The 26,677-nt window shown below is 48.3% G+C and overlaps 1 protein-coding gene across 1 annotated transcript in view; it reads right to left on the bottom strand.

The window, feature by feature from the left end:
- The window catches only part of LANCL2 (LanC like 2), a 76,568-nt gene extending 50,424 nt beyond the window's left edge, over positions 1-26,144 (bottom strand). Inside the window, exon 1 of the mRNA XM_040353168.1 lies at positions 24,852-26,144. Coding sequence (XP_040209102.1) covers positions 24,852-25,031 — 180 coding nt within the window. The 5' untranslated portion in view covers positions 25,032-26,144. The remainder of the gene's footprint in view (positions 1-24,851) is intronic.
- Between the last annotated feature and the right edge of the window lie 533 nt (positions 26,145-26,677).

Raw genomic sequence — 26,677 nt, 5'->3', positions numbered from 1 at the left:
AGCTGGTAGATGTTGGAAACATTGCGCTCCTCCACCTTCCATTTGAGGATGTCCCACAGATGCTCAATAGGGTTTAGGTCTGGAGACATGCTTGGCCAGTCCATCACTTTTTACCCTCAGCTTCTTTAGCAAGGCAGTGGTCGTCTTGGAGGTGTGTTTGGGGTCGTTATGTTGGAATACTGCGCTGCGGCCCAGTCTCCAAAGGGAAGGGATCATGCGCTGCTTCAGTATGTCACAGTACATGTTGGCATTCATGGTTCCCTTAATGAACTGTAGCTCCCCAGTGCTGGCAGCACTCATGCAGCCCCAAGCCATGACACTCCCACCACCATGCTTGACTGTGGGCAAGACACACATGTCTTTGTATTCCTCACCTGGTTGCCACCACACACACTTGACACCATCTGAACTAAATAAGTTTATCTTGGTCTCATCAGACCACAGGACACTGTTCCAGTAATCCATGCCTTTAGTCTGCTTGTCTTCAGCAAACTGTTTGCAGGCTTTCTTGTGCATCATCTTTAGAAGAGGCTTCCTTCTGGGACGACAGCCATGCAGACCAATTTGATGCAGTGTGCGGCATACGGTCTGAGCACTGACAGGCTGACCCCCTCACCCATTCAACCTCTGCAGCAATGCTGGAAGCACTCATACATCTATTTCCCAAAGACAACCTCTGCATATAACGCTGAGCACGTGAACTCAACTTCCTTGGTTGACCATGGTGAGGTCTGTTGTGAGTGGAACCTGTCCTGTTAAACCACTGTATGGTCTTGGCCACTGTGCTGCAGCTCAGTTTAAGGGTCTTGGCAATCTTCTTTTAGCCCGGGGCCATCTTTATGTAGAGCAACAATGCTTTTTTTTCAGATCCTCAGAGAGTTCTTTGCCATGAGATGCCATGTTGAACATCCAGTGACCAGTTTGAGCAATAACACCAAATTTAACACACCTGCTCCCAATTCACACCAGAGACCTTGTAACACCGAGTCACATGACACTGGGGAGGGAAAATGGCTAATTGGGCCCAATTTGTTTTTTGAGGGGACAGCAAATGTACACTGTCACACAAGCTGTCCACTCACTACTTTACATTGTAGCAAAGTGTCATTTCTTCAGTGTTGTCACATAAAAAGATATAATAAAATACTTACAAAAATGTGAGGGGTGTACTCACTTTTGTGAGATACTGTACCTCCAATTAATGCCATTGCTGTTGGTGTGGTGGTCCGGGTATTTGAAATCCCTGCTCTTCTCCCACTTCTTTTTGTAAGGTTTCCGGGGACCAATCTGAGTGACTGGTCAAAGAAGTCACGCATTAACACTGACCAATTAGAATAGCCCTTATGTGGCGCAGAAGCCCTACTAAAAGAAGAGAAAGAAAAGCAGGCATTTCAAATCTCTGGACTGCATGGGAAGGGACAGCTCATTACCCACAGAGGTAAGTACAGCAAAAGCTGGGGTGGAGAAGGTGTGCAGTGTTATTTCACATTTTCATAAAAAAATTGAAAATGTGAACTAACCCTTTAAAGCCCATCTCTCTGGGGAAAGTAACAATCCATCCTTACAGTGGGGTGTGCCAAAATGCAAGGTTTAAACGTGTGTTTATGTCTAAGGGACTAGGAACAGCGGCTTTACTTAGCTGAACTGCCACACCAGCAGCCGGATTTCTCCTATTCTCTCCTACATCCAGCTATGGAATGTTCCCCGGCATCCTCACGTTCAATACAAGGCTAGGGAGTTTGTATTTTTCTTGATGTTAGAGGACCTGTGCTTGACAAAGCCTAGGGGGAGGGGGTTTGGAGATTGGTCTTACAGCCTAGAGTAGCAGAGGATTGGGTAAGGAAAAGTGTTTTGAGGCCCCACAGAACAGAAACGAGCATTCAACCCTTGAGGTGAATGGGTAGATTTAAATTGAAAAAAAAAAACATACCGTATATATTAGAGTATAAGCCGACCCGAATATAAGCCGAGGCACCTAATTTTACCACAAAAAAAAAAAATGGGAAAACGTATTGACTCGAGTATAAGCCTAGGGTATCCATCTGCATGCCTCACTGTGCCCATGCCTCACTGTACCCATGCCTCACCTGACGTTTAACCACTTAAGGACCGCCTCCTGCACATATACTTCGGCAGAATGGCACGGCTGGGCACAAGCACGTACCTGTACGTCCTCTTTAAGTGCCCAGCCGTAGGTCGCGGGCCGCTGGAGTCCTGCGATCGGTCCCCGGAGATGAAGAACGGGGAGAGCTGTGTGTAAACACAGCTTCCCCGTTCTTCACTGTGGCGATGTCATTGATCGTGTGTTCCCTGATAAATTATGTCACAAGTCCAGCCCCGCCCCCCTACAGTTAGAAACACATATGAGGTCACACTTAACCCCTTCAGCGCCCCCCTAGTGGTTAACTCCCAAACTGCAATTGTCATTTTCACAGTAAACAATGCATTTTTATAGCATTTTTTGCTGTGAAAATGACAATTGTCCCAAAAATGTGTAAAAATTTTGCGATGTGTCCGCCATAATGTCGCGGTCATGGGAAAAAAAAAAAAAAAAAAAAAAAAAAATCGCTGATCGCCGCCATTAGTAGTAAAAAAAAAATATATATATATTAATAAAAATGCAATAAAACTATCCCCTATTTTGTTAACATACATACGATAAATGCTTATTGCAATTTTTTTTACCAAAAATATGTAGAAGAATGCATATCGGCCTAAACTGAGGGGAAAAAAAATGTTTTATATATTTTTGGGGGATATTTATTATAGCAAAAAGGAAAAAATATTGAATTTTTTTCAAAATGTTCTCAAAATTGTCGCTCTATTTTTGTTTATAGCGCAAAAAATAAAAACCGCAGAGGTGATCAAATACCACCAAAAGAAAGCTCTATTAGTGGGAAAAAAAGGACGCCAATTTTGTTTGGGAGCCACGTCGCATGACCGCGCAATTGTCAGTTAAAGCGACGCAGTGCTGAATCGCAAAAACTGGCCGGGTCCTTTACCTGCATTTTGGTCCGGGTCTTAAGTGGTTAACATGGGAGTCTATAGAAGGGGTGCCCGGTTCGAGAAATTGGTGCTCCCCAGCCGTGGGTCCCCCAGACAACAAACCTTGCACACTTGTAGAAGAAGAGTGGGGCTACATGTGTGCCAAGTTACCGGCCGGTACCAGGTCCCCAAAGTCCGAGAGATCAGGCGCAAAAAGGTGACACGAGTATAAGCGGAGGGTGGGCATTTTCAGCACAAAAAATTTGCTGAAAAACTCGACTTATTACTCGAGTATATACGGTACTTGTTATCAATTTCCAATCTGCGGTAGGAAAATAACAGACTGAACCTGCTTGCTTTGAACAATACAAATGCATTACTGCAGTCTTCATACAGCCACTCCATGCTACAGAAGGACAATGCTTCTGGTGTGATAAAGTAAAACCATATAAACTGTATTAGGAGGTTAAAGACACAACATATGGGAAGGCAGCACAGGCCATACTTAGTAGAACACCAGTCAAAGATCCATTTTATAAATGGTATTTAATGAGCAATTCTATTCAAGTGACTTAATCGCTGTGTACTGCAATGATCTATTCTCATTAGCTGGATATCGCAGTTCAAATACTCATGAGCTGATAGTAATTATATTTTTCGCAAAGTTTAATTGGATGGAAGATTAAGAACTCCTCTAAGGAGATTGAATGTGATTTTATTTTTTCCTGCAGGAAAATCTCATGTGAAATGGAAGATGTGGTAAGAGTGGTTTGTTATGCTGGTTACACTCTTTCAGGCGTGTGTAGAAGGCTAGCGTGACCCATAGATGTGCTTTGGGAGAAGCCCCCCATAGAGAAGTACCAAGGGTCCTAGCGGTAAGAGAAAACATTTCCTTTGCCTCAGTGCCGGTTCACACTTGTGCAATGCAATTGTGATGCAAATTTTTTTCTTGCGTATTTGGATATTACCAGCAGGATTGTAATGCGAATTCATGAATGATGTCTATGGAGACTAAATTCGCAACGCAACGCTCTAAACTAGCACAAGACCCATTTTTTCATCGCATTCGGATAGGAATTGCAGCGCATAGATGTGAAAGACCATCATTTTAAAAACAATTACTTTTTGGAAGACATGCAAATCTAGTTTGTGTTTAACGCATCGCATTCGGTATCAACTCGCACAAGTGTGAACCGACACTAAATGTATTCGACTAAACACAGATCTGCATCATAAAATTGTGCCAGATCTTACCCGTAGAATGGGTGTGGAACCTGCGGCCCGCAAAATCATTCCATCCGGCACCCCCTCCGTGCTGCTGAGTGTGTGTCTGCGGAGCTGTCAGAAGGAGCCGATGTTTACCTTGTAGTTCCAGCTCCTTCTGACTAGGGGTGCAACGGATCGTCACCGATCCATGATCCGAACGGGTCAGGCCGTTTGGATCGGCACACCCCGCGATCCGAGGAGCGCTCCGGAGACTCGGCCTAGGAAAGTCCCCGGCTTCGGCCTAGCTCCGGCCATCTTGGTACACCCGGCAGCGGCCCTCCTCTCTGTTCACACCCACAGAGGAGGAGCCCGCGCTTGAGGGAAACACACGTCGCTGTCTGAGGGCTGCACTACTGTGGGGGTTACTGTTGATAAGTTGATCATTTTGTACGGCCCTCGAATGATGTTACAAAAATCCAAATGGCCCTTGGCAGAAAAAAGGTTCCCCACCCCTGCCGTAAATGCAGAGGAATCTTCTTCATGCTGTATACCACTAGAGCCCACTAAACAATCCCCAGGTCCAAGGAATGGGAAAAGGTAGTCCAGCCTGCAACCCTCCCAAGTGACAGCAACAGGTTCATGAGCACCCAACCCTCAAGCAAATATTCTGTAGGGTGCGAGGATGTCTGATGCCGCGTACACACGACCGTTTTTCATGACGAGAAAAATGCCATTTTTTAAATTGATCATTAAAAACGATCGTGTGTAGGCTCCAGAGCATTTTTCTCGATGAGAAAAATGGGCATTAAAAATTTAGAACCTGCTCTATTTTTTTTCGTCATGAAAAACGGTCTTGTGTAGGCTTTAACGACGGGTTATGAGAAGGGAAATTTGCTTAATCAGCCCAAAGGGTGGCGCCATTCGAATGGAACTTCCCCTTTATAGTTTCGTCGTACGTGTTGTACGTCACCGCGCTTTGCTCAAGCATTTTTTAATCACGATCGTGTGTATGCAAGGCAGGCTTGAGAGGAATCACATCGAGAAAAACGTCGTTGTTTTCCATGGCATGAAAAACGGTCATGTGTACGCAGCATCAGCCTAACCACTTCAGCCCCAGGCCTTTTTTTACACTTTGTTTACACGTAAACAATCAGTATTTTTTGCTAGAAAATTTCTTAGAATCCTCAAACATTATGTAGGTTTTTAAAGCAGAGACCCTAGAGGAGAAATTGGTGGGTTTTGTCATTTTTGATGTCACACGGTATTTACGCATTGGTTTTTCAAATGCAATTTTTGGGGGAAATATACAATGAATTTTAATACCAAATAAAAAAAACACAATACATAACCCAATGTTTGGAAAAATATACCCTGAGTAGATACCAAACATGGCACTCTTTAAAAAAAATGTTGTCGCCATTGCATGGACGTGCACAATGTAAATGTTACTATCCATAGGAGACGCTTTAACCAGTTACTAACCGCCCTATAGACGATATACGTCTACAAGGCGATTGCTTAACTCTGGGAGGACGTCCATGGACGTCCTCCCAGAATCGCGCACGCGGGAATGTCCGTGACGGATCACGGTAAATCGCTGCTGATAGCGGCGGTTTACCACGTGATCGCTCCGTCCAATGACGGAGCGATCACTTGTAAACAACCGGGCGTCATGTGATGACGCCGGTTCCTCCCTCCCCTCTCTGTACTGAACGATACAGTGTGAGAGGAGGGGGGGGGGGGCAGAGCGGATGCTGTGGGCTGGATCTGTGACAAATGCAGTCACAGATCCAGCCAGCCATCCATCCCTGCCCCATACTGTGCAATACTCTGCATTACCCCACACTACTCTGCAATACCCCACACTACTCTGCAATACCCCACACTACCCTGCAACGTCGCCTATGGGGATTTTTAAGTAGCGAAGTTTGGCGCCATTCCACGAGCGTGTGCAATTTTGAAGGGTGACATGTTGGGTATCTATTCACTCAGCGTAACTTCATCTTTCACATTTATGCAAAAGAATGAAGAAAAAATACTAAATTTTCTAAATTTTATAACAGAAACAAAGAAAAATTCTTTTTTTTTTCTCTTATAGCGCAAAAAAAATAAAAAACCCAAACGGTGAATAAATACCACCAAAAGAAAGCTCTATTTGTGTGAAAAAAAGGACGAAAATTTCATTTGGGTACAGTGTTGTATGACTGAGTAATTGTCATTCAAATTGTGAGAGCACCGAAAGCTGAAAATTGGTCTGGTTATTAAAGCGGGGGTTCACCCTATCGACGGGAAAATTTTTTTTTTTTTTTCTTTTACATTTAAATCAGGCATTGTAGCGCGAGCTACAGTATGCCTGTCCCGAATTTTTTCCCCCCATACTCACCTTGTAGTCGTCCATCGAAGATACCGGGGAATGGGCGTGCCTCTGGAGACGGAGGATGATTGACGGCCGGCTCTGGCGCGTCACGCTTCTCCGGAAATAGCCGAAATAGGCTTGGTCTTCACGACGCGTGCGCATAGCCTGTGCGCACGCGCCGTGAAGAGCCGAGGCCTACTCCGGCTGTCTTCGGGGAGAGTGACGTGCCAGGGCCGGCCGTCAATCATCCTCCCTCTCCATAGGCACGCCCATTCCCCGCGGGAGCCGGAATCTACGATGGACGACTACGAGGTGAGTACGGGGTTAAAAAAATCGGGACAGGCATACTGTAGCTCGCGCTACAATGCCTGTCTCGATGGTAAAATCAACTATGAGAGGGTGAACTACCGCTTTAAGTGGGTTTACGTGCCCAGTGATCAAGTGGTTAAAAGCCTTTACAGGTTATCACTTTACATTTATACAAGTGGTCTGGTGCTAGAATTACTGCCCATAATTTGATGTTAGCAGTGATACCTCACATGTGTGAGACGATCGCCGTTTGCCACCGATGCGTTCAAGCATGGGGGCACTTTAACCACTTCCCTACCCGCCCATAGTCATATGATGTCCACAGATGTAAACATCTCTTGTAAGGAATCAGTGTGACAGGTCCTCTTTATGGAGAGATGTGGGGTCAATAAGACCCCACATCTCTTCTCCAGGCTTACAAGCGGCTTTGTTTACTTCCGGGTACCGGGCGTGACGTCATAACGTCGCGCCTGGGCCTCCGACGGTCATAGAGATGACTGGTGACCATCTGGTCACCAGTCACCTCTATGCTTTCCAGGCAGCGCCGACCGATTCGCTTTCCGGGCCCCCGATGGCACGAGAGAGCCCGGGGGAAGCACTGGATGGTGGCGGGAGGGGATGTCCCCTCCCACTGCCTATAAGAACGATTAAGCGGCGGAACCGCCGCTTTGATCGTTCTTATCGTGCACAGAATCGGCGGCTGAAGATGGCGATATCTGAATGATGCCTGTAGCTGCAGGCATCATTCAGACATCACCGCACAAAGTCTAGGACGTCATATGACATCCTCCGGTGGACAAGTGGTTAAAAAAAAATCTGACATGTTGGCCTTATATCTTTCACTTGAATTTTATAAGTTGCACTGAGTAATTATAGCTGGATAAAACAAAAAAACTGTGTCTGTCTTCATTTCAGGCTGCAAAGCAACACAACATGATTATTTTAAAAGGGGGCGATTCTTTTCTATAACCACTGTAGCAGTAACAGGGTTAAGACATACCATTTAACACTGACAGGGGTGCTCAAAATGGTCAGCTTTTATCCATGTAAAACCTTTATCCCCAAAAAAATAAAACCCACAAAAAAACTGTTTGCTGTAATTGCTTATAAAACGTTAGCTAGAATTTGGCTTCAATGTGTTAGTGTATCTAAAGCTGCTAGTACATCCAACACTCCTTCCCTTCCAGACTAATTATGCTGCTGTCTAAATATGCCCCAGTGCTCCTTCATCCAGACTGGGGCTCTCTAATACAGGAGGTATGTTACTGTCCAAAAAAAGAAAACTAATACAGCCCTCACATCCAAGGATTAGTAAGCTGCAATACATGAGTTATGGGTTTAATAACATTTTAAGCAGAACTTCATATTGACAAAAAAAAAAACAAAAAAAAACACCACAGCAAAAGTAACAAAAGTGGCACATAATTGTGAAGTAGAAGGAAAATGATAAATGTTTTTCAAATTGTTTTACAATTATGTGAAAAGTTTGGGTTACATTTGCATTCCACCCTCTGAGTCAATACTTTGTAGAAGTACCTTTCCCTGCAATTACAGCTGCAAGTCTTTTTGGGTTTGTCTCTTCCAGCTTTGCACATCTAGAGAGTGACATTTTTGCCCATTCTTCTTTGCAAAATATCTCAAGTACTGTCAGATTTGATGGGGAGTATCCGTGAACAGCAATTTTCAAGTCTTGCCACAGATTCTCAATTGGATTTAGGTCTGGACTGTGACTGGGCCATTTTAACACATGAATATGCATTGATCTAAACCAGGGATATGCAATTAGCGGACCTCCAGCTGTTGAAAAACTACAAGTCCCATCATGCCTCTGGGTGCTTGTGGCTGTCAGAGTCTTGCTATGCCTCATGGGAATTGTAGTTCTGTAACAGCTGGAGGTCCACTAATTGCATATCCCTGATCTAAACCATTCCATTGTAGCTCTGGCTGTATGTTTAGGGTTATTGTCCTGCTGGAAGGTGAACTTCCGCCCCAGTCTCAAGACTTTTGCAGACTCTAACAGGTTTTCTTCTAAGATTGCCCTGTATTTGGCTCCATCCATCTTCCCATCAACTCTGACCAGCTTCCCTGTTCCTTCTGAAGAAAATCATCCCCACAATACGATGCTGCCACCACCATGTTTCACGGTGGGGATGGTGTTCAGGGTGATGTGCACTGTAGGTTTTCTGTCACACACAGCATTTTGCTTTTAAGCCAAAAAGTTAAATTTTGGTCTCATCTGATCAGAGCACCTTCTTCCACATGTTTGACGCTTTCCCCACATGACTTCTTACGGCTTTCTTTCAGCAATGGCTCTCTTCTTGCTACTCTTCCATAAAGGGCAGATTTGTGGAGTGCACGAGTAATAGTTGTCCTGTGGACAGATTCTCCCACCTGAGCTGTGGATTTCTTCAGCTCCTCCAGCATTACCATAGGTCTCTTGGCTTCTTCTCCAATTGATGCTCTCCTTGCGGGCCTGTCAGTTTAGGTGGACGGCCTTGTCTTGGTAAGTTTGCAGTTGTGTCATACTCTTTCCATTTTGGATGATGGATTGAATAGTGCTCTGTGATATTATTTTATAACCTAACCCTGCTTTAAACTTCTCCACAACTTTATTCCTGAACTGTCTGGTGTGTTCCTTGGCCTTCATGATGCCGATATTACACACTGTGCATATATATTAATTAGGTGACTTCTGAAGGCAATTGGTTCCTCTAAATTTTAGTTAGGGGTATCAGAGTAAAGGGGGCTGAATACAAATGCATGCCACACTTTTCAGATATATATATATTTTTTTAATTTTGAAAAACATTTATCATTTTCCTTCCACTTCACAATTATGTTCCACTTTGTGTTGGTCTATCACCGGCATGTCCAAAGTCCGGCCCACGGGCCAAATGCGGCCCCCTGTTGATTTAATATGGCCCCCTGGGGATTTGGATATATATATTGTTTGTGACCCCCCAGGGCTACAAAAGATATATAGCGTATTTATCGGTGCTGCCTTGGAGGGGACAAGGAGGTGCATGACGAGCGCCATCAGATTACATGAAGAGAATCTCCTGTTTACTCAGCAGCGTCTGTATTGGAAGTCCCATCTCCTGGGATGCCATTGGACGACTGTTTTGTCTATCATATGAATGAATGAATGAATGAAAGAAAACTTATATAGCGCAACACATGCAAACTTAATCGCCTCTGGGCGCTTGTTGTTCCCGTCTCCTTTGGTATCAAAAGAGATGAGTCTTGATCAGGGTTGGACTGGCCATCGGGACTACCGGGAGTTTCCCAGTGGGCCGATGGCTCAGTGGGCCAGTTGTCACTCAGGGGCGTCGGCAGGGGATGGCTAGAGCCCCGATTGGGTCCCCAAAAAGCCTGGAGTCTCGCCCTGACTGTAAACATCTAGTGATTGGTGGGCAAGCGGGGGTGTGCGGCCACAGTGAGAGTGGAGCTGTCAAAACGAAGCACTGATGTCGGGGATGGGCGGGGCAAATATGCGGGGACACCCCCATCCCCGACATTACTGCTTAGATTTGACAGCTCCACTCTCACTGCAGCCGCAAGCCCCGATACCAATGTGCGGTGCCCCTTCGTCCAGTACATAGCAAACACTGCCTGTATACACTCTGACAGTCAGAATGTATACAGGCAGTGTTTGCTATGTACTGGCACCGCACATTGGTATCGGGTCGTGCGGCTGCAGAATCTGACTGCTGGCTGGGGAGGAAGGTGGTGGCCGCACCCGCAGAGGCGTTGCTAGGGGGGTGCGGTCCGCACCCGGGTGACACCCCGACTATCCCGAGGGTGAGGAAAGCCCTGGTATTTTTTTTTTTTTTTTTATCGCTGACCCCGGTCACCCCGCTGGAACAACACTTCCAGCCCCGCCCCTGGGGTGCCTGCTTCTCATTCTTCCTCCTCCTTACTGAGCCAGTGAGCCTGTCACATCTTACACTGCAGACACGAGGCGCGCGGCTGCATGCTGTAACGCTGTCCTCTCCAGACTCCCGGTCCCAGAGCAGGTATGAGTACATCACAGGCGGGAGGGAAATTAACTAGTGAAGTGTGACACTCAGCTTGCTTGCGAGGGGGTGAGGTGTGTGATAGGTGGGGGGGTTGCCATGGAACCTGTGGTGTGCTGGTCTGATAACGAAAGGAGGGGGGGTGCAAGGTGGTCTAGCTGTATATTATATAGCTGTGTCCAGCCGCCCCCCTCCTGCTGTATACCACCACAGCCTGCCCTGTGCCACCCCAGCCTGCAGTATACCACCCCAGCCTGAGCCTGCTGTATACCACCCCAGCCTTCCCTGTGCCACCCCAGCCTTCTGTATACCACCCCAGCCTGCTGTATACCACCCCAGCCTGCCCGTTTGCCACCCCAGCCTGCTGTATACCACCCCAGCCTGCTGTATACCACCCCAGCCTGCTGTATACCACCCCAGCCTGCCCTGTGCCACCCCAGCCTGCAGTATACCACCCCAGCCTGAGCCTGCTGTATACCACCCCAGCCTTCCCTGTGCCACCCCAGCCTTCTGTATACCACCCCAGCCTGCTGTATACCACCCCAGCCTGCTGTATACCACCCCAGCCTGCTGTATACCACCCCAGCCTGCTGTATACCACTCCAGCCTGCCCTTTGCCACCCCAGCCTGCTGTATACCACCCCAGCCTGCTGTATACCACCCCAGCCTGCTGTATACCACCCCAGCCTGCTGTATACCACCCCAGCCTGCTGTATACCACCCAGCCTGCCCTGTGCCACCCCAGCCTTCTGTATACCACCCCAGCCTGCTGTATACCACCCCAGCCTGCTATATACCACCCCAGCCTGCCCTTTGCCACCCCAGCCTGCCCTTTGCCACCCCAGCCTGCCCTTTGCCACCCCAGCCTGCTGTATACCACCCCAGCCTGCTGTATACCACCCCAGCCTGCTGTATACCACCCCAGCCTGCTGTATACCACCCCAGCCTGCTGTATACCACCCCAGCCTGCTCTGTACCACCCCAGCCTGCTGTATACCACCCCAGCCTGCTGTATACCACTCCAGCCTGCCCTTTGCCACCCCAGCCTGCTCTGTACCACCCCAGCCTGCTCTGTACCACCCCAGCCTGCCCTGTGCCACCCCAGCCTGCCCTGTGCCACCCCAGCCTGCCCTGTGCCACACCAGCCTGCTGTATACCACCCCAGCCTGCCCTGTGCCACCCCAGCCTGCTGTATACCACTCCAGCCTGCTGTATACCACCCCAGCCTGCTGTATATCACCCCAGCCTGCTGTATATCACCCCAGCCTGCTGTATACCACCCCAGCCTGCCGTATACCACTACAGCCTGCCGTATACCACCCCAGCCTGCCCTGTGCCACCCCAGCCTGCTGTATACCACCCCAGCCTGCCGTATACCACCCCAGCCTGCCGTATATCACCCAAGCATGCCCTGTGCCACCCCATCATGCCCTGTGTCACCCCAGCCTGCCCTGTGCCACCCCAGCCTGCCCTGTGCCACCCCATCTTGCCCCATGCCACCCCAACCTGCCCTATGCCACCCTAACTTGCCCTGTACCACCCCAACCTGCCTTTTGCCACCCTTACTTGCCCTATGCCACCCAACCTGCCCTGTGCCACCCCAATCTGCCTTTTGCCATCCTTACTTGCCCTATGCCACCCCAACCTGCCCTGTGCCACCCCAACCTGCCCTATACCACCCATCCTGCCCTGTGTCACCCCAGCCTTCCCTGTGCCACCCCATCTTGCCCAATGCCACCCCAACCTGTCCTATTCCACCCCAACCTGTCCTATACCACTCCAACCTGTCCTATACCACCCCAACCTGCCCTTTCCCAACCTGCCCCATACCACCTTAACCTGCCATATACCACCCCAACCTGCCACTTTACCACCCTAACCGTTCACTATACTGCCCTATACTATCATTTACAGGGGCTGGTTTGGGGTGCACCCCGTGACTGTGCGCTGCCTGCATGGTGCTGGGCAGCCTAGACGGGGGGGTGGCACCATGTTTTACCGCACAAGGTGACACCAACCCTAGTGACGCCACTGCGCACCCGTTGCCACTACTGCAAGTGCACGGTTCCAGTGCAGGCTGCAGAGTATCGCTGCTGGAGGGGGTGCATGGTGGGTGGAGTGCATGTGCAGGGTGACAACAGTGAACCTGTTGAACATCCTGTCTGGGTGTCCTTCTCTCCCGTGTAACTCCTCCCCCCCCCCTCACAGCCGCTTTCATCCATACAATAAGCAGACTGTCCGAGCAGAAGGCGGAGCTGTCCAACTTTTCAAGTTAAAAAGCTTGTGATTTGTTGCTAGGGGCAGTCCTAGCAACCAAATCGCCTGTCTGTTACATGGAAAGTTGAACAGCTCCCGCCTTCTGCTTGAACACGTCGCATCCTCTCCCTCTGTCTTCTCCCTGCTGTGTAAGGCCCCGTACACACTTCCGAGAAACTCGACGAGAAAAACACATGTGTAAAAAGGGGGGGGTCATTGTTTGTGTCTGTGATTTTTTTAATATGCAGCATGGTGGGGGGACGGGGGTAAATGCACTGCCACTGGTCATAGTAACTGATGTATTAGACCCCTTTCACACTGAGCCGCCCATAGCGTCGGCGGTAAAACGCCGCTATTTTTACCGCCGACAATTGCGTATAGTTTACTGTGTTTGGGTGCGTGTTTGCAAAAATTAAGTGGGCCGGTCTGGATGAAGTCCAGGGCCAAATTTTTGTCCCAGTCCACCCCTGGTCTTGATCTTTCTCCTTCTCTTTCTATCATAGGAGGCGGAACTTTGTATTAAATAGGCCACAGAATAAACAAGAGATTCTCCTGTTTGTAATCTGTCGGCACTCGTCCCACCCCCCTCCCTCTGCCCTCCGAGGTTGCAGATGGGCATCAATCAGGCTGCACTGATGGCAATGGTAAGGCTCCATTCATGGCACATGTCAGGCTGCATTGGTTGCAATGGTAAGGCTGCATTAATCGCAATGGTAAGGCTGCATTCATGGCAATGGTAAGGCTGCATTCATGGCACATGTGAGGCTGCATTAATGGCACATGTGAGGCTGCATTCATGGCACATGTGAGGCTGCACTCGTGGCAACGGTAAGGCTGCACTCGTGGCAACGGTAAGGCTGCACTCGTGGCAACGGTAAGGCTGCACTCGTGGCAACGGTAAGGCTGCACTCGTGGCAACGGTAAGGCTGCACTCGTGGCAACGGTAAGGCTGCACTCGTGGCAACGGTAAGGCTGCACTCGTGGCAACGGTAAGGCTGCACTCGTGGCAACGGTAAGGCTGCATTCATGGCAATGGTGAGGCTGCATTCATGGCAATGGTAAGCCCATGCGTGTTATATGCCAATAAATACGGTATATCCAAATAACATGCCAAAGCTCATTCTTAGTCCTGAGCAGCGCTCTGGGATTCATTGGGGCCACAAAAGAAATATATACAGTATATCCAAATAACACGCCCAAGCTCATCTCTTCCCCACACACAGCCACAAAGGCAAGAGAATTTTTGTTGGGCAGTGTATTAGTTGCTCGGACAAACACACTTAGATCTAATTTTAATGGTTCAAAGAATGTCAGGCAAAATAGTCGGCCCTCACGCATGTTCACTTCATCAAATCTGGCCCTCTTTGAAAAAAGTTTGGACACCCCTGGTCTATCATATAAAATAAATGTATGTTTTTGGTTGCAACATGACAAAATGTGAAAAATGTCAAGGGGTATGAATACTTTTTCAAAGCACTGTATGTGGATGGCCACTAAAAAAGCAATTGTACAATGAGATTGTATAATGTGTGTGGTCACCTTAACACAGTTGTGCTAGATTTAAAGTTGATACTTAGTACAAAGATTGTGCAATCAGATTGCATAGTGTGTGGTCACCTTAATATAGCCTTGGTTTATTTAATGTTGATAGCACATAGGTGGTACAGTCACAATGTAACCTTGATGGCAGGGGTAGGCAAGAGGTGGAGATCTACCATGTCAACATGAATAACCGCAAAGATCACTGGGTGCCGCTGACTTTTTTTTTCTTAGTGAAAGGGGTTGTAAAGGTATTTTTCCCCCCCCTAAATAGCTTCCTTTACCTTAGTGCAGTCCTCCTACACTTTACTTCATCCTTCCATTTTGCTTTTAAAACGTCCTTACTTCTTCTGAGAAATCCTCACTTCCTGTTCTTCTGTCTGTAACTCCACACAGTAATGCAAGGCTTTCTCCCTGGTGTGGAGAAAGCCTCTTGAGGGGGGAGGGGCGAGCAGGCAAGTCAGGACACTCTCTACTTTGCAGATAGAGAAAGGAGGTGTGTGTTAGTGGGCGTCCTGACACTCCTGCTCGCCCTTCCCTCCTTAAGAGGCGTTCTCCACACCAGGGAGAAAGCCTTGCATTACTGTGTGTAGTTACAGACAGAAGAACAGGAAGTGAGGATTTCTCAGAAAAAATAAAGACATTTAAAAGCAAAATCAAAAGGATGAGGTAAGTGAAGGAGGACTGCACTAAGGTAAAGGAAGCTATTTAGGCGGGAAAAAAATGTTTTCCTTTAAAACCCCCTTTAACTAGCAAGCCCCCAGAGGTCAGCAGTAGGCAGGGCAGTGTACAGAGTTCAGTAGGAAGTTGGACAGTGTACAGAGGTTAGTTGTACAGTAGGTAGGGCAGTGTACAGAGGTGAGTAGTATAAAAAGCAGTGTAAAAAGATCAGTAGGGCAGATGAAAGGGGTGAGCAGAACAGGGGTTAGCAGGGCAGAAAACAGGGGGCCAGGAAGGCACAGTATAGAGGGGCCAGGGTGGCTTTGTTAGGGGGGCGGGTTGAGGATCAGAAGAGCCAAGTACAGGGGGATCTGGAGGGCACAGTACTGGGGGGTCAGGAAAGCACGGTACTGGAGGGTCAGGAGGGCATAGTACTGGGGATTAGGAAGGCACAGTCCTGGGGGACCAGAGCACACTGCAGACGTGTTCTGGAGGGTATGGAACTGGGGGTCCAGCATGGCAAAATACTGGGGGGTCAGGTGGGCATGTTACTGTAGGACATTGTACTTGGGGTCAAGAGGGCACACAGAGGGGTAAGGAGGGCAATGGGGATCAAGAGGATACAACATTTTTTTCCTGATGCAGAGCTGTGCAGGTAAGCTGCTGGGCAGAGGTTAGTTGTACAGTAGGTATGGCAGTGTACATAGGTCAGTAGGATAAAGAGCAGTGTACAGATATCAGTAGACCAGATGAGAGGGGTAAGCAGGACATGGGTTCTCAGGGTAGGGAACAGAGCAAAGGATATGGGGTCAGGAAGGCACAGTACAGAGGGGTCAATGGAGCTTCCCTGCCTGTTTCCATCTCCTTCCCTTTACTTAGAAGTTAGAATAAAAATATATATAATGTTTGGGGGTTCTAACACCCTAGAGCAGGGGTGGGCAATTATTTTTTCGATGGGGCCACATGAGAAACTAAAAAAATTTTGGAGGGCCGGGCCAAAAGGCTAAACTCAATACTGCATAAAATCAATTGTATTTCTTTATAAAAAGCAGTAAATATCATTGTTGGAAAACTGGTACGAGTACTTGTTATAGACATGGCACAGGAGGGGGACAGAGGCTGGGGACATGGCACAGGAGGGGGACAGAGGCTGGGGACATGGCACAGGAGGGGGACAGAGGCTGGGGACATGGCACAGGAGGGGGACAGATGCTGGGGACATGGCACAGGAGGGGGACAGAGGCTGGGGACATGGCACAGGAGGGGGACAGAGGCTGGGGACATGGCACAGGAGGGGGACAGAGGCTGGGGACATGGCACAGGAGGGGGACAGAGGCTGGGGACATGGCACAGGAGGGGGACAGAGGCTGGGGACATGGCACAGGAGGGGGACAGAGGCTGGGGACATGGCACAGGAGGGGGACAGACGCTGGGGACATGGCACAGGAGGGGGACAGACGCTGGGGACATGGCACAGGAGGGGGACAGACGCTGGGGACATGACACAGGAGGGGGACAGACGCTGGGGACATGACACAGGAGGGGGACAGACGCTGGGGACATGACACAGGAGGGGGACAGACGCTGGGGACATGACACAGGAGGGGGACAGAGGCTGGGGACAGGCAGCCACTGTTTAATCAATAACAATTGATTAAACAGTGGCTGCATGTGATGGCACAGTGGCTGCGTGTGATGGCACAGTGGTTGCGTTTGATGGGCACAGTGGCGACAATTGATGGCACAGTGACTGCGTGTGTTGGCACAGTGCCAGGTTTGATGGGCACAGTGGCTGCGTGTGATTGGCACAGTGGCTGCGTGTGATTGGCACAGTGGCTGCGTGTGATTGGCACAGTGGCTGCGTGTGATTGGCACAGTGGCTGCGTGTGATTGGCACAGTGGCTGCGTGTGATTGGCACAGTGGCTGCGTGTGATTGGCACAGTGGCTGCGTGTGATTGGCACAGTGGCGACAATTTATGGTGGCGAAGTGGCTGCGTGTGTTGGCACAAGTGGCTGCATGTGTTGGCACAAGTGGCTGCGTGTGTTGGCACAAGTGGCTGCGTGTGATGGGCACAGTGACCCCTCCCGGCCCTGCCTACTGTTATCACCGCGGCGGGGAACATTACAGACAGCGTTCGTTTGAACAGCTGTTTTCCCCGCTGCGCATAGACACTCCCCCTTGGATGGATCTGTCCAATCGCGAGCAAGGGGGAGTGTCTATGTGACTCCCCCTTGCTCGCGATTGGACAGATCCGTCCAAGGGGGAGTGTCTATGCGCGGCGGGGAAAACAGCTGTTCAAACGAACGCTGTCTGTAATGTTGAACGTTCCCCGCCGCGGTGATTAACGTGTCGGCGGGGGTGGGCCGGATTAAAAGGTCCGCCGGGCCGTATACGGCCCGCGGGCCGTAGTTTGCCCAGGTCTGCCCTAGAGAATAAAATGGCAGCCGTTGCAATACTTTCTGTTACACCGTATTATAAAAAAAAAAATATAAGACAACAGTAAAGTTATCCCAATTTATTTAATACTGTGAAAGATAATGTTACGCCGAGTAAATTGATACCCAACATGTCACGCTTCAAAATTGCGTCCGCTTGTGGAATGGCGACAAACTTTTACCCTTTAAAATCTCCATAGGCGACGTTTAAAAAAGGCCTAGTTAGACTTACCGGTGACGGTATTTCTAAGAGCCTTTCAGGACAACCTTGGAGAGAGCGCAGCTCCGCCTCTTCTGTAGGAAACACCCACAGGCTTTAAATCCCTCCTCTTCCACCATGGCTTCAGTTATTGTGTGGCCTCCGGCACTGGAAAACAAAGCACAGAGAACCACAACACCATGATAGATATATACTTTACTTTTTTATACACATTTAGGGAGGGAAATAGCGGTTGTCCTGAAAGGCTCTTAGAAATACCGTCACCGGTAAGTCTAACTAGGCCTTTCTCAAATCGCCTTTCAGGACAACCTTGGAGAGGATAACCAAGTAACTTACCCTAGGGTGGGACTACTGCCTGCAGTACCTTCCTGCCGAAGGCTTGATCTGCGGCCGACAGCAAGTCCAACCTGTAGTGCCGAATAAAAGTTGAGAAACTGGACCAAGTAGCAGCCTTACAGATCTGATCAGGCGTAGCACCGGCCCTTTCGGCCCAGGAAACTGCGGTTGACCTTGTCGAGTGAGCAGCGATCCCAGAAGGAGGAACTTCTCCTTTTGCTTGATAGGCTTCAGAAATTGCTTGTCTAAGCCACCTACCGAGCGTACTCTTAGAAGCTTTTTCCCCTTTTCGGGGACCGGAGAAAACCACAAAAAGAGCGTTTGATTTCCTGAACTCCTTGGTGACGGAAAGGAATTGTAACAGACATCTCCTTACATCCAGTGTATGGAAAGCTTCTTCTCCTGCATTAGCCGGAACTGAGGAAAATGTTGGTAGAATTATTTCTTGCGACCGATGGAAAGTTGAGGCCACTTTCGGTAGGAAGGCTGGATCCGTTTGAAGGACCACTCGGTCTGGCAAAACTCTAAGGAAGGGTTCCTTAATTGCTAGAGCTTGGAGTTCACTGATTCTCCTTGCTGATGTAATGGCAACTAAAAAAATTGTTTTGAGAACTAAATTTTTTAACGATGCACTCTGTAAAGGTTCAAACGGAGCTCCCGTGAGACCTTGCAAAACAATAGATAAGTCCCAACAAGGGAAAACTTTGAGGGCTATCGGTCTATTTCGAGCCAGAGCCCTAAAAAATCTAGAAATTAAAGTTTCTTTGGATAAAGATCTTTCAAGATAAACTGAGAGAGCCGCTACCTGTGTTTTCAGGGTGCTGGCGGCTAGACCTTTCTCCATTCCTTCATGGAGAAATTCCAGAACTGAAATAGTACTCTTGATTTCGAAACTTTTGGAAGAACACCAAGAGTTAAATTTCTTCCATACCTTGAGGTAGATGGACCTAGTTACCTCTTTTCTACTTGATAGTAGAGTTTTAACTACTTTATCAGAAAGTCCTTTAGATTTTAGAAGGTCTTCTTCAGAAACCAAGCAGTTAGATGTAGCCTGCTTGCTTCCGGATGGCACACAGAGCCCTGTGTCAATAGATCCTTCCTGTATGGTAATCTCCAGGGAGGTTTTGAGGCCAGGTTCAAAAGTGTTGCAAACCAAGGCCTTTTTGGCCAAAAAGGAGCGATCAGGAGCAAGTTGGTGTTCTCCTCCCTGAATTTCCTTAGGACCAGAGGGATTAGTGGAAAAGGGGGAAAGGCGTAACACAGCCGGTAATTCCATGGGTGTGCCAGGGCATCTATCCCCACTGCCTGATCCATTCTGTGAATTGAAAAGAATTCCTGGACCTTCGCATTTTGTTGACTTGAAAATAGGTCCACTTGGGGATGTCCCCATTCCTCCGATATTATATCGAACACCTCCTGGTTCAGACTCCATTCTGCTTCCACCACTCTTTTTCTGCTTAGCAGATCTGCTAGGAGATTTTGTGATCCCTTCAGGTGGACTGCCGATAGGGAGGCCACATTTATTTCCGCCCATGACAGAAGTTGATTGGCCAAGTCCATGAGCCCTTGGCTCCTGGTTCCCCCTTGCTTTAGCACATAGATCACTGCTGTCGTATTGTCTGACAGAATCTGTACATGATGTCCTTTGACCTCCTGTTGAAAAGCTATCAGACCCAAATGAATGGCTTTCAGTTCTCGCCAATTTGACGATTTTCTTGCCTCTATTTTTGACCACTTGCCTTGAGCGGTTTGACCCTCCAGGTGGGCTCCCCAACCCCAGGAGCTTGCGTCGGTTGTTAGACGCTTGTCCAGGGGAAAAAACCATGGGAGACCCTTCGTTAGATTGGAAGGGTCCCTCCACCACCATAGTGCTCGTTTCACTTTCGCAGAAAGTCTGAAACGCCTCTCGAACGGCACCTGGTGTGACCAGACCTGCAAGATGTTTTTCTGAAGTGGTCTGGAGTGCAGTCTTGCCCACTGGACTGCCGGAATTGTAGCTGTAAGAAGGCCTAGAACTGACATAACTGTTCTGACTGGTACTGAAAGGTTCGTCTGGATCTGACCCACTGCTGAAAAGATTTTGTCTATCTTTTCCTGAGGCAGGAACACTTTTTGCACTACTGAGTTTAGGGTGTAGCCCAGAAATCTCATCTCCCGAGAGGGATCTAGATGCGATTTTTCTAAGTTCAAAATCCAACCTAGATTTTTGAGATGAGTCTGTGACGTTTGGAGGTTCGTCCCAAGCTGATCCCTGGAATCTGCGAAGAATAATAGGTCGTCCAGGTATGGCACGACCGAGATCCCCCTCAGTTTTAGAGGCTCCAGGGCTTCCGCCATAATCTTTGTGAAAACTCTGGGGGAAGATGACAGGCCAAATGGTAGGGCCCTGAATTGGAGATGCCATACTGATGTTCCCAGATTGATGGCTAGGCGAAGGAATTTTTGTGAGGCTGGTGCTATTGGCACATGTAAATAAGCATCCCTTAGGTCCAGGGATGCCATGAAGCAACCTGGAGACAACAGTTTTGTGATGGAGTAAATTGTGTCCATACGGAAGTGTTTGTACCGTATTGATCTGTTCAGGATCTTTAGATTCAGAATCAACCGGTATTTGCCTGAAGGTTTTTTTACAAGAAATATATGGGAATAAAACCCCCGACCCTCCTGCTGTTTCGGGACCTGGATAATGACTTCTTGTTGAATCAGATCCTGTAAAAGGTTCATCATGGCCGAAGCCTTTTCTTGGTCTCTTGGAAGGGCTGTAATGTAAAACCTGCTTGGCGGACATTCCGAGAATTCCAGTTTGTAACCTTGTGAAATGATGTTCTTCACGAAAGGACTTGTGGATATTTGACTCCACTGAGGGAGAAAGGATGACAGTCTTCCCCCTACTGGAGTAGTTACGTCATTTGTCTTTAGGGTTTTGATCTGGAGGAGATCTGAAGAGAACCCCACCTCTTCCCCTACCCTTTTGAGGAAACCAACGTTTTTTGTTGACATCTTCTCTATTTTTGTAGGGTTGTTGAACAGCACGAAAATTCTTTTTAAACGTCTGTTTCTTCTTGGCTGGGAAAGCCTTCTTTTTATCGGCCGTTCTATCTAAGACTGTTTCCAGGTCTGGCCCAAAAAGAAAATCCCCTGAAAAAGGGATGCCACAAAGTTTAATCTTTGAGGCTGTATCCCCTGACCACGTTTTTAGCCAGACTGCACGCCTAGCTGAATTGACAAGTGCTGAGGATCTGGCTGCCATTTTAATAGATTCGGCTGATGCGTCAGCCATGTATTTAATTGCATTAAGGATTAGAGGAAAGGAGTCTAAAAGGTCTTTCCTATGGGTGCCTGCTTCAATGTGGCCCTTCAGTTTCTCTACCCAGCATTCCAGGTTTCTTGCTACCACCGTGGAAGCCATGGCTGGTTTAAGGCTGGCGGATGCGGAGTCCCAAGCTTTTTTAAGGAGAGCATCTGCTCTTTTGTCCATCGCATCTTTCAAGACCCCCATGTCTTCAAAGGCCAGATCTGTCCTTCTAGAAACCTGTGAAAAGGCAGCATCCACTCTGGGTTTCTTATTCCAAACCTCAGTTTCTTTGTTTTCAAAGGGAAATCTTCTCTTAAGAGATTTAGGAAGGAAGGGACCTTTTTCCGGGTCTTTCCATTCTTTCTTAACTGTGTCAGATAACACTTTATGGACAGGAAAAACTCTATGTTTGGAGTCATCCATACCCTGGTACATTTTATCATGGACTGATAGTTGTACTCTTTCCTCCTGAATGTCAAGGGTAGTGTAGATTGCACCTAAAAGTTCATCCACATCCTCCAGGGATAATTTATATTTAGAGGTTCTGCATGCATCCTCTTCTTCCTCTTCCTCAGAGTCTACAAGTGAGGGAAGAGTACTTGTCCCCTCATCCCCAGAGTCCACCACTACCGGCCTGGAGGTGGAAGCTCTTGGGCTTGCTGGTGGTTGCTGGGGCTCAGTATGGACCGCACTCTGCACTAGCATGGATTTCACTGAACTAAGTGAGTCCGAGAGTTCCTTGACAGATGAAAATAATTCTTTAATTTGTTGAGAAGATTCCTCTTCAACTAGGTCTTTAATACATGATCTACACATGGCTTTCTGCCAAGAGTCTCTCAAAGGGTTTTTACAGGAAGGACATTTCCTTTGGCTTGGTGGATTTGCTGGTTTAGATTTACTAGCAGTTTTCTCCTGAAACGAGAAATTAAACTGACTTAAATCAAAGCTCTCTTAGCTAAGCAAGGGAAACCACCACCGTGCTAATACCACCAGAGTGAAAGAATGTCCCCTTTAAGAAAAAAGATAGAACATAGCAACCACCAGAGTTTCTGCTAGATGGCCCAGCATAGGCTTCCATCAGAGCAGAGCAGGCTCCCATAAGGAGGAAAAAACAACCAAACACAATAGAAAGCCCATAAGGATAAGAATAAAGGCACCATTGTACCCCTCTTACCTGGGCCTGACCGGTGCTGACGGCGCCTGCATCCGCCATCGCTGTAACTCTTTCCTCCATTGCAGAGAGACAGCTGTAGAGGAAAACGCTGGGCTTTTGAATTTCCCGGGCTCCGCGTCATCAATAGGAGCCGGAAACGGAAGCGCCGGTCAGAGAACCCGCCCTCTAGTCCCTGCGTTCCAGGCGCCAGGAGCCACGAGCGCCACGCCTCCACAGGAAACGCCGCGTCGCCGGCGTGACGTCACCCGCCAGACCGGGACCCGGAACCGACATGCAGGACATGTTTCTTGAAAGAAACGGTACCTGCCCGACCACCGGGGTCAAAACCTGCGGACTCCGGGCACCAGACGCACCGTCCCCTATGGATCCTAAAGCTCCCGTGAGCAGGCGAGACCAGAGGACTCCGGAGCATCCCCCCTTAAAGGTACAGTGGAGGAGCTGGGATGGTTCAGTCACCACCTAAAAAAAAAGGTAAATCAATGAGGGAAAAGCCTGTCTCCAGCCTTGGAGAGAACGCAGCTCCCTGGCTCCAACCTGATGCTTCCACCATGGCGGAGGAAACACAATAACTGAAGCCATGGTGGAAGAGGAGGGATTTAAAGCCTGTGGGTGTTTCCTACAGAAGAGGCGGAGCTGCGCTCTCTCCAAGGTTGTCCTGAAAGGCGATTTGAGAAAAATTCTACAGGTTGCATGTTTTGAGTTACAGAGGAGGTCTAGGGCTAGTATTATTGCTCTCGCTCTACCGATTGCGGTGATACCTCACATGTGTGGTTTGAACAGCGCTTTCATATGCGGGCGCTACTCACGTATGCGTTCGCTTCTGCACGCAAGCTCGGCTGGACGGGGAGCGTTTTCTGGCTGGCTCCTAGATTCCAAGCAAATTTGTCAAGCCCTGATGTACGGCCACCATAGAGTTCACACATACATAGTACTAGCTGGCCATACAACCTGTGCAGTGATGAGCTCAGACACGTCCAGAGCCCACCAGGAAGCTGTCAGCTGTACTGACCAATCATGTGTGGCCAGGACAATCCCCGCCCCCTAATATAGCCACTTCAAGACTGCAATATATATATATATATATATACACACACACATTGTGAATTTTTCAGCCGGCAATTCTCTCTCTCATAAAAGAGATCCGAGCGTCTGCTTAGCCGCTGGATCGCTTTTAGGAGCAGCGAGAGGGATCGCCCCCCATCCCCCCCTCACTGCTCGCCGGTGTTTGCCCGCCAGGAAGTCAGCACTGCGCTAATCACAGGAAGGGAGACATTGTCCCGATGCTCAGCTGCAGAGATCGGGAAAGGTCGCACTGCCTGTGATTAGCGCAGCGCCGACTTCTAAGCGGGCTCTGCACGTGGATTGTGCGAACACACGGGAGCTCATCCCTACTTACCGATGTTTCATCAGATTAGGCGACCCGTCCGAATTTGAAACGGAAGTGACGTTTCCGTCGCCGCCATCTTGCTACACCCCGCACTTCCTCACAGTAAGGATAGTGAGAAGACGGCAAGCGGACCTCTTGCTACACCCACCGGAGTTTTGCATTTCACACTTATTTCTAACAGTAAACAAAGCTTATAAAAAAGGTGAAATACAGGATTTAGAAATCCGACGGACCGTTTTGATTTTGAATTTCAAAAGCAGCGGCAAACCTGCCCATCTTACAGAAAAATCGCTGCTTTTATAATTCAACATGTAAACAGTGCGACGTGACACGTGATCAGATTCTGACAAAAAGATCCTGCATGAGTTTGCTGCGATTTGAACCATACAAATCCATGGCTCAAATCGCACCATGGGAACGTGTTGCGATTCCTGTGCGAATTACATGCATCAGTGTGAATCAAACCAAGCAATCATTGTAGGACCCACCTAAGCAATGACAGTCGTTGATTTTAGGGTCACCACACACATTACAATCTGATCATACAATCAAGTTTCAATTTACTAAAACTAGTAATCTGATCACCCCCCTGGCTGAGATTATGCAATCAGATCGCTTAGTGTATGGCTAGGCAGATCGCTCAGTGTATAGCAGTGACAGGTGTGCTGTCAGTACCTTGCCATCCTTGTCGAAGGGCAGATCCAGCTCTCCATGCTCCCCGGATCCCTCAGCTCCTTCCCCCTGCTCGGGGATCGGCGGTCGGTAGTCAGGGAAGGGGTTAACGAAGGATCGTTCTTCCATCTCCGCCTCCCCACCGAACTGCAGCCTGAGCCTCTTGGACATGCCTTCTCCCATCTCCTACGGAGAGCCGGCGGGGCCAAAACACACCAAACTCCCCGCAACGCCAATGTCTGCTCTGTCCTCACTCAGCGGCTCCCCCTAGTGTCCGTCACCGGGATCTATCACTGACTCCTGTGTGCCTCAATGGTCGGCGTCAATCAGGGGGACATTGTGCAGTGCTGGAGACAGCAATCCAACCTGATCATCCACATTTCACAGGAAAAGATAGAAGGAGGAATTATTTCAGAGGCAACCTGCTATAAGCCTCAGGCACAACTAATACAGTTTGTTTTTAATATCTCACTTTTTTTTTCAGATCTATTTAAAGGTTGGTGCAATAAGGCAATAAAGGGACGGTGTAATGCCATTCAGTGGGTTGTGTGCCAATAACAGATTGTCTTTATTCCTACAGGCGCTGGGCAGGATTCCTGGCACATGAAGGCAGGATGATGGAATTGTGGTGACAAAGCAGAATCTCACTCAGCAGACATCACACATCACCGACGCTGAATTCTCCCCCATAGTCCTAAGTGCAATTCATCAGTGGGCAGCCAAGCACGCCCCTTTTGGGGCTGCTGAAATCCTGTCCGGTGGCGACAAGAGAGAGACAAGTGTCCCCGGGGAGGTTCGATCGGTTCAATCAGTCCGCCGCTTTCACGTTTCTATCATGGAAAAGCGATCCTTTTGCAGAATCCATGCCGTCATCTGAACGCACATAACAGAAAAAGGTGGAAGTAGTATACAATGTATAGATATATGGTGGAGCAGTCCCCTTCCGGAGATCGCTGAATACTTCTCACTGTTGCATCGTTGGCTTGTATTCAGATTGCCATCCCTAAAGGTTCCAGCACAAGAATAGGAAGGAGAAAATGTCCACTTCAGTGGCGTTCAGCCTCCATTCAGTACGCTTTAAATGAGCAGCTGCTCCGTCCTCCTCAGTCATTCATTCACCTTGCCAGTGAAAGAAAAAAAAAAGCAAGCCCTGCGGATATGTAAAATAGGATGCATAAACTTTACACACATGCACAATAGCTGGGAAAATCAAATAAGCATAGCTTTTTTTTCTTTTAGCGGCTGTGTTGAATTTGTGTTCCCTCCGTGTGATCCACAGATGAATAAATGGGTAGGACAGACTCATGGGAGGGAGAGCAGCAGCCACACACACACACACACACACACACACACTGCTTCCCATTGTCATACACAGCGCCTGTCACCAGACTGTCATACAATCACCCGCAGCCAGTCTACGAGGAGCACAACAGCCACGCCACAGCAGATGTTGCCTTTGTAATAATCCTAATTTCCTCGACTGCTTTCTGTCTTTTTTACCCTCTCCAAATAATAGCTGGCTTGTGATGTTAGAAGTACATTGAGGGAATTAGCTCCAGTGCTTTAGAAACACATGACTGGGGCTCTAAGGGCAGTGCAGCAATGGTTACCGCATCCTGAAATCCATTGGGATGTGACAATACAGCCAGAGCTGCTGTCACCCTGGATATTTCAAACACATTTATAAAAAAAAAAAATCCAGATCTGAATCCTCAACTAGTCCAAGGTGTCAATTTTTAGAACATTTTCCATCACAGACATGTAATAAGGGCCAATCAGATTGTAATTGGCCTACAATGGCCAATCACCTATAACAGATTTCGATTTTT

Source organism: Rana temporaria, chromosome 5 (assembly GCF_905171775.1).
Source record: "Rana temporaria chromosome 5, aRanTem1.1, whole genome shotgun sequence".
Classification (NCBI taxonomy): Eukaryota; Metazoa; Chordata; class Amphibia; order Anura; family Ranidae; genus Rana; species Rana temporaria.
The sequence above is the reverse complement of the archived record's forward strand: the minus strand, read 5'-3'. Positions and strand labels throughout refer to the sequence as shown.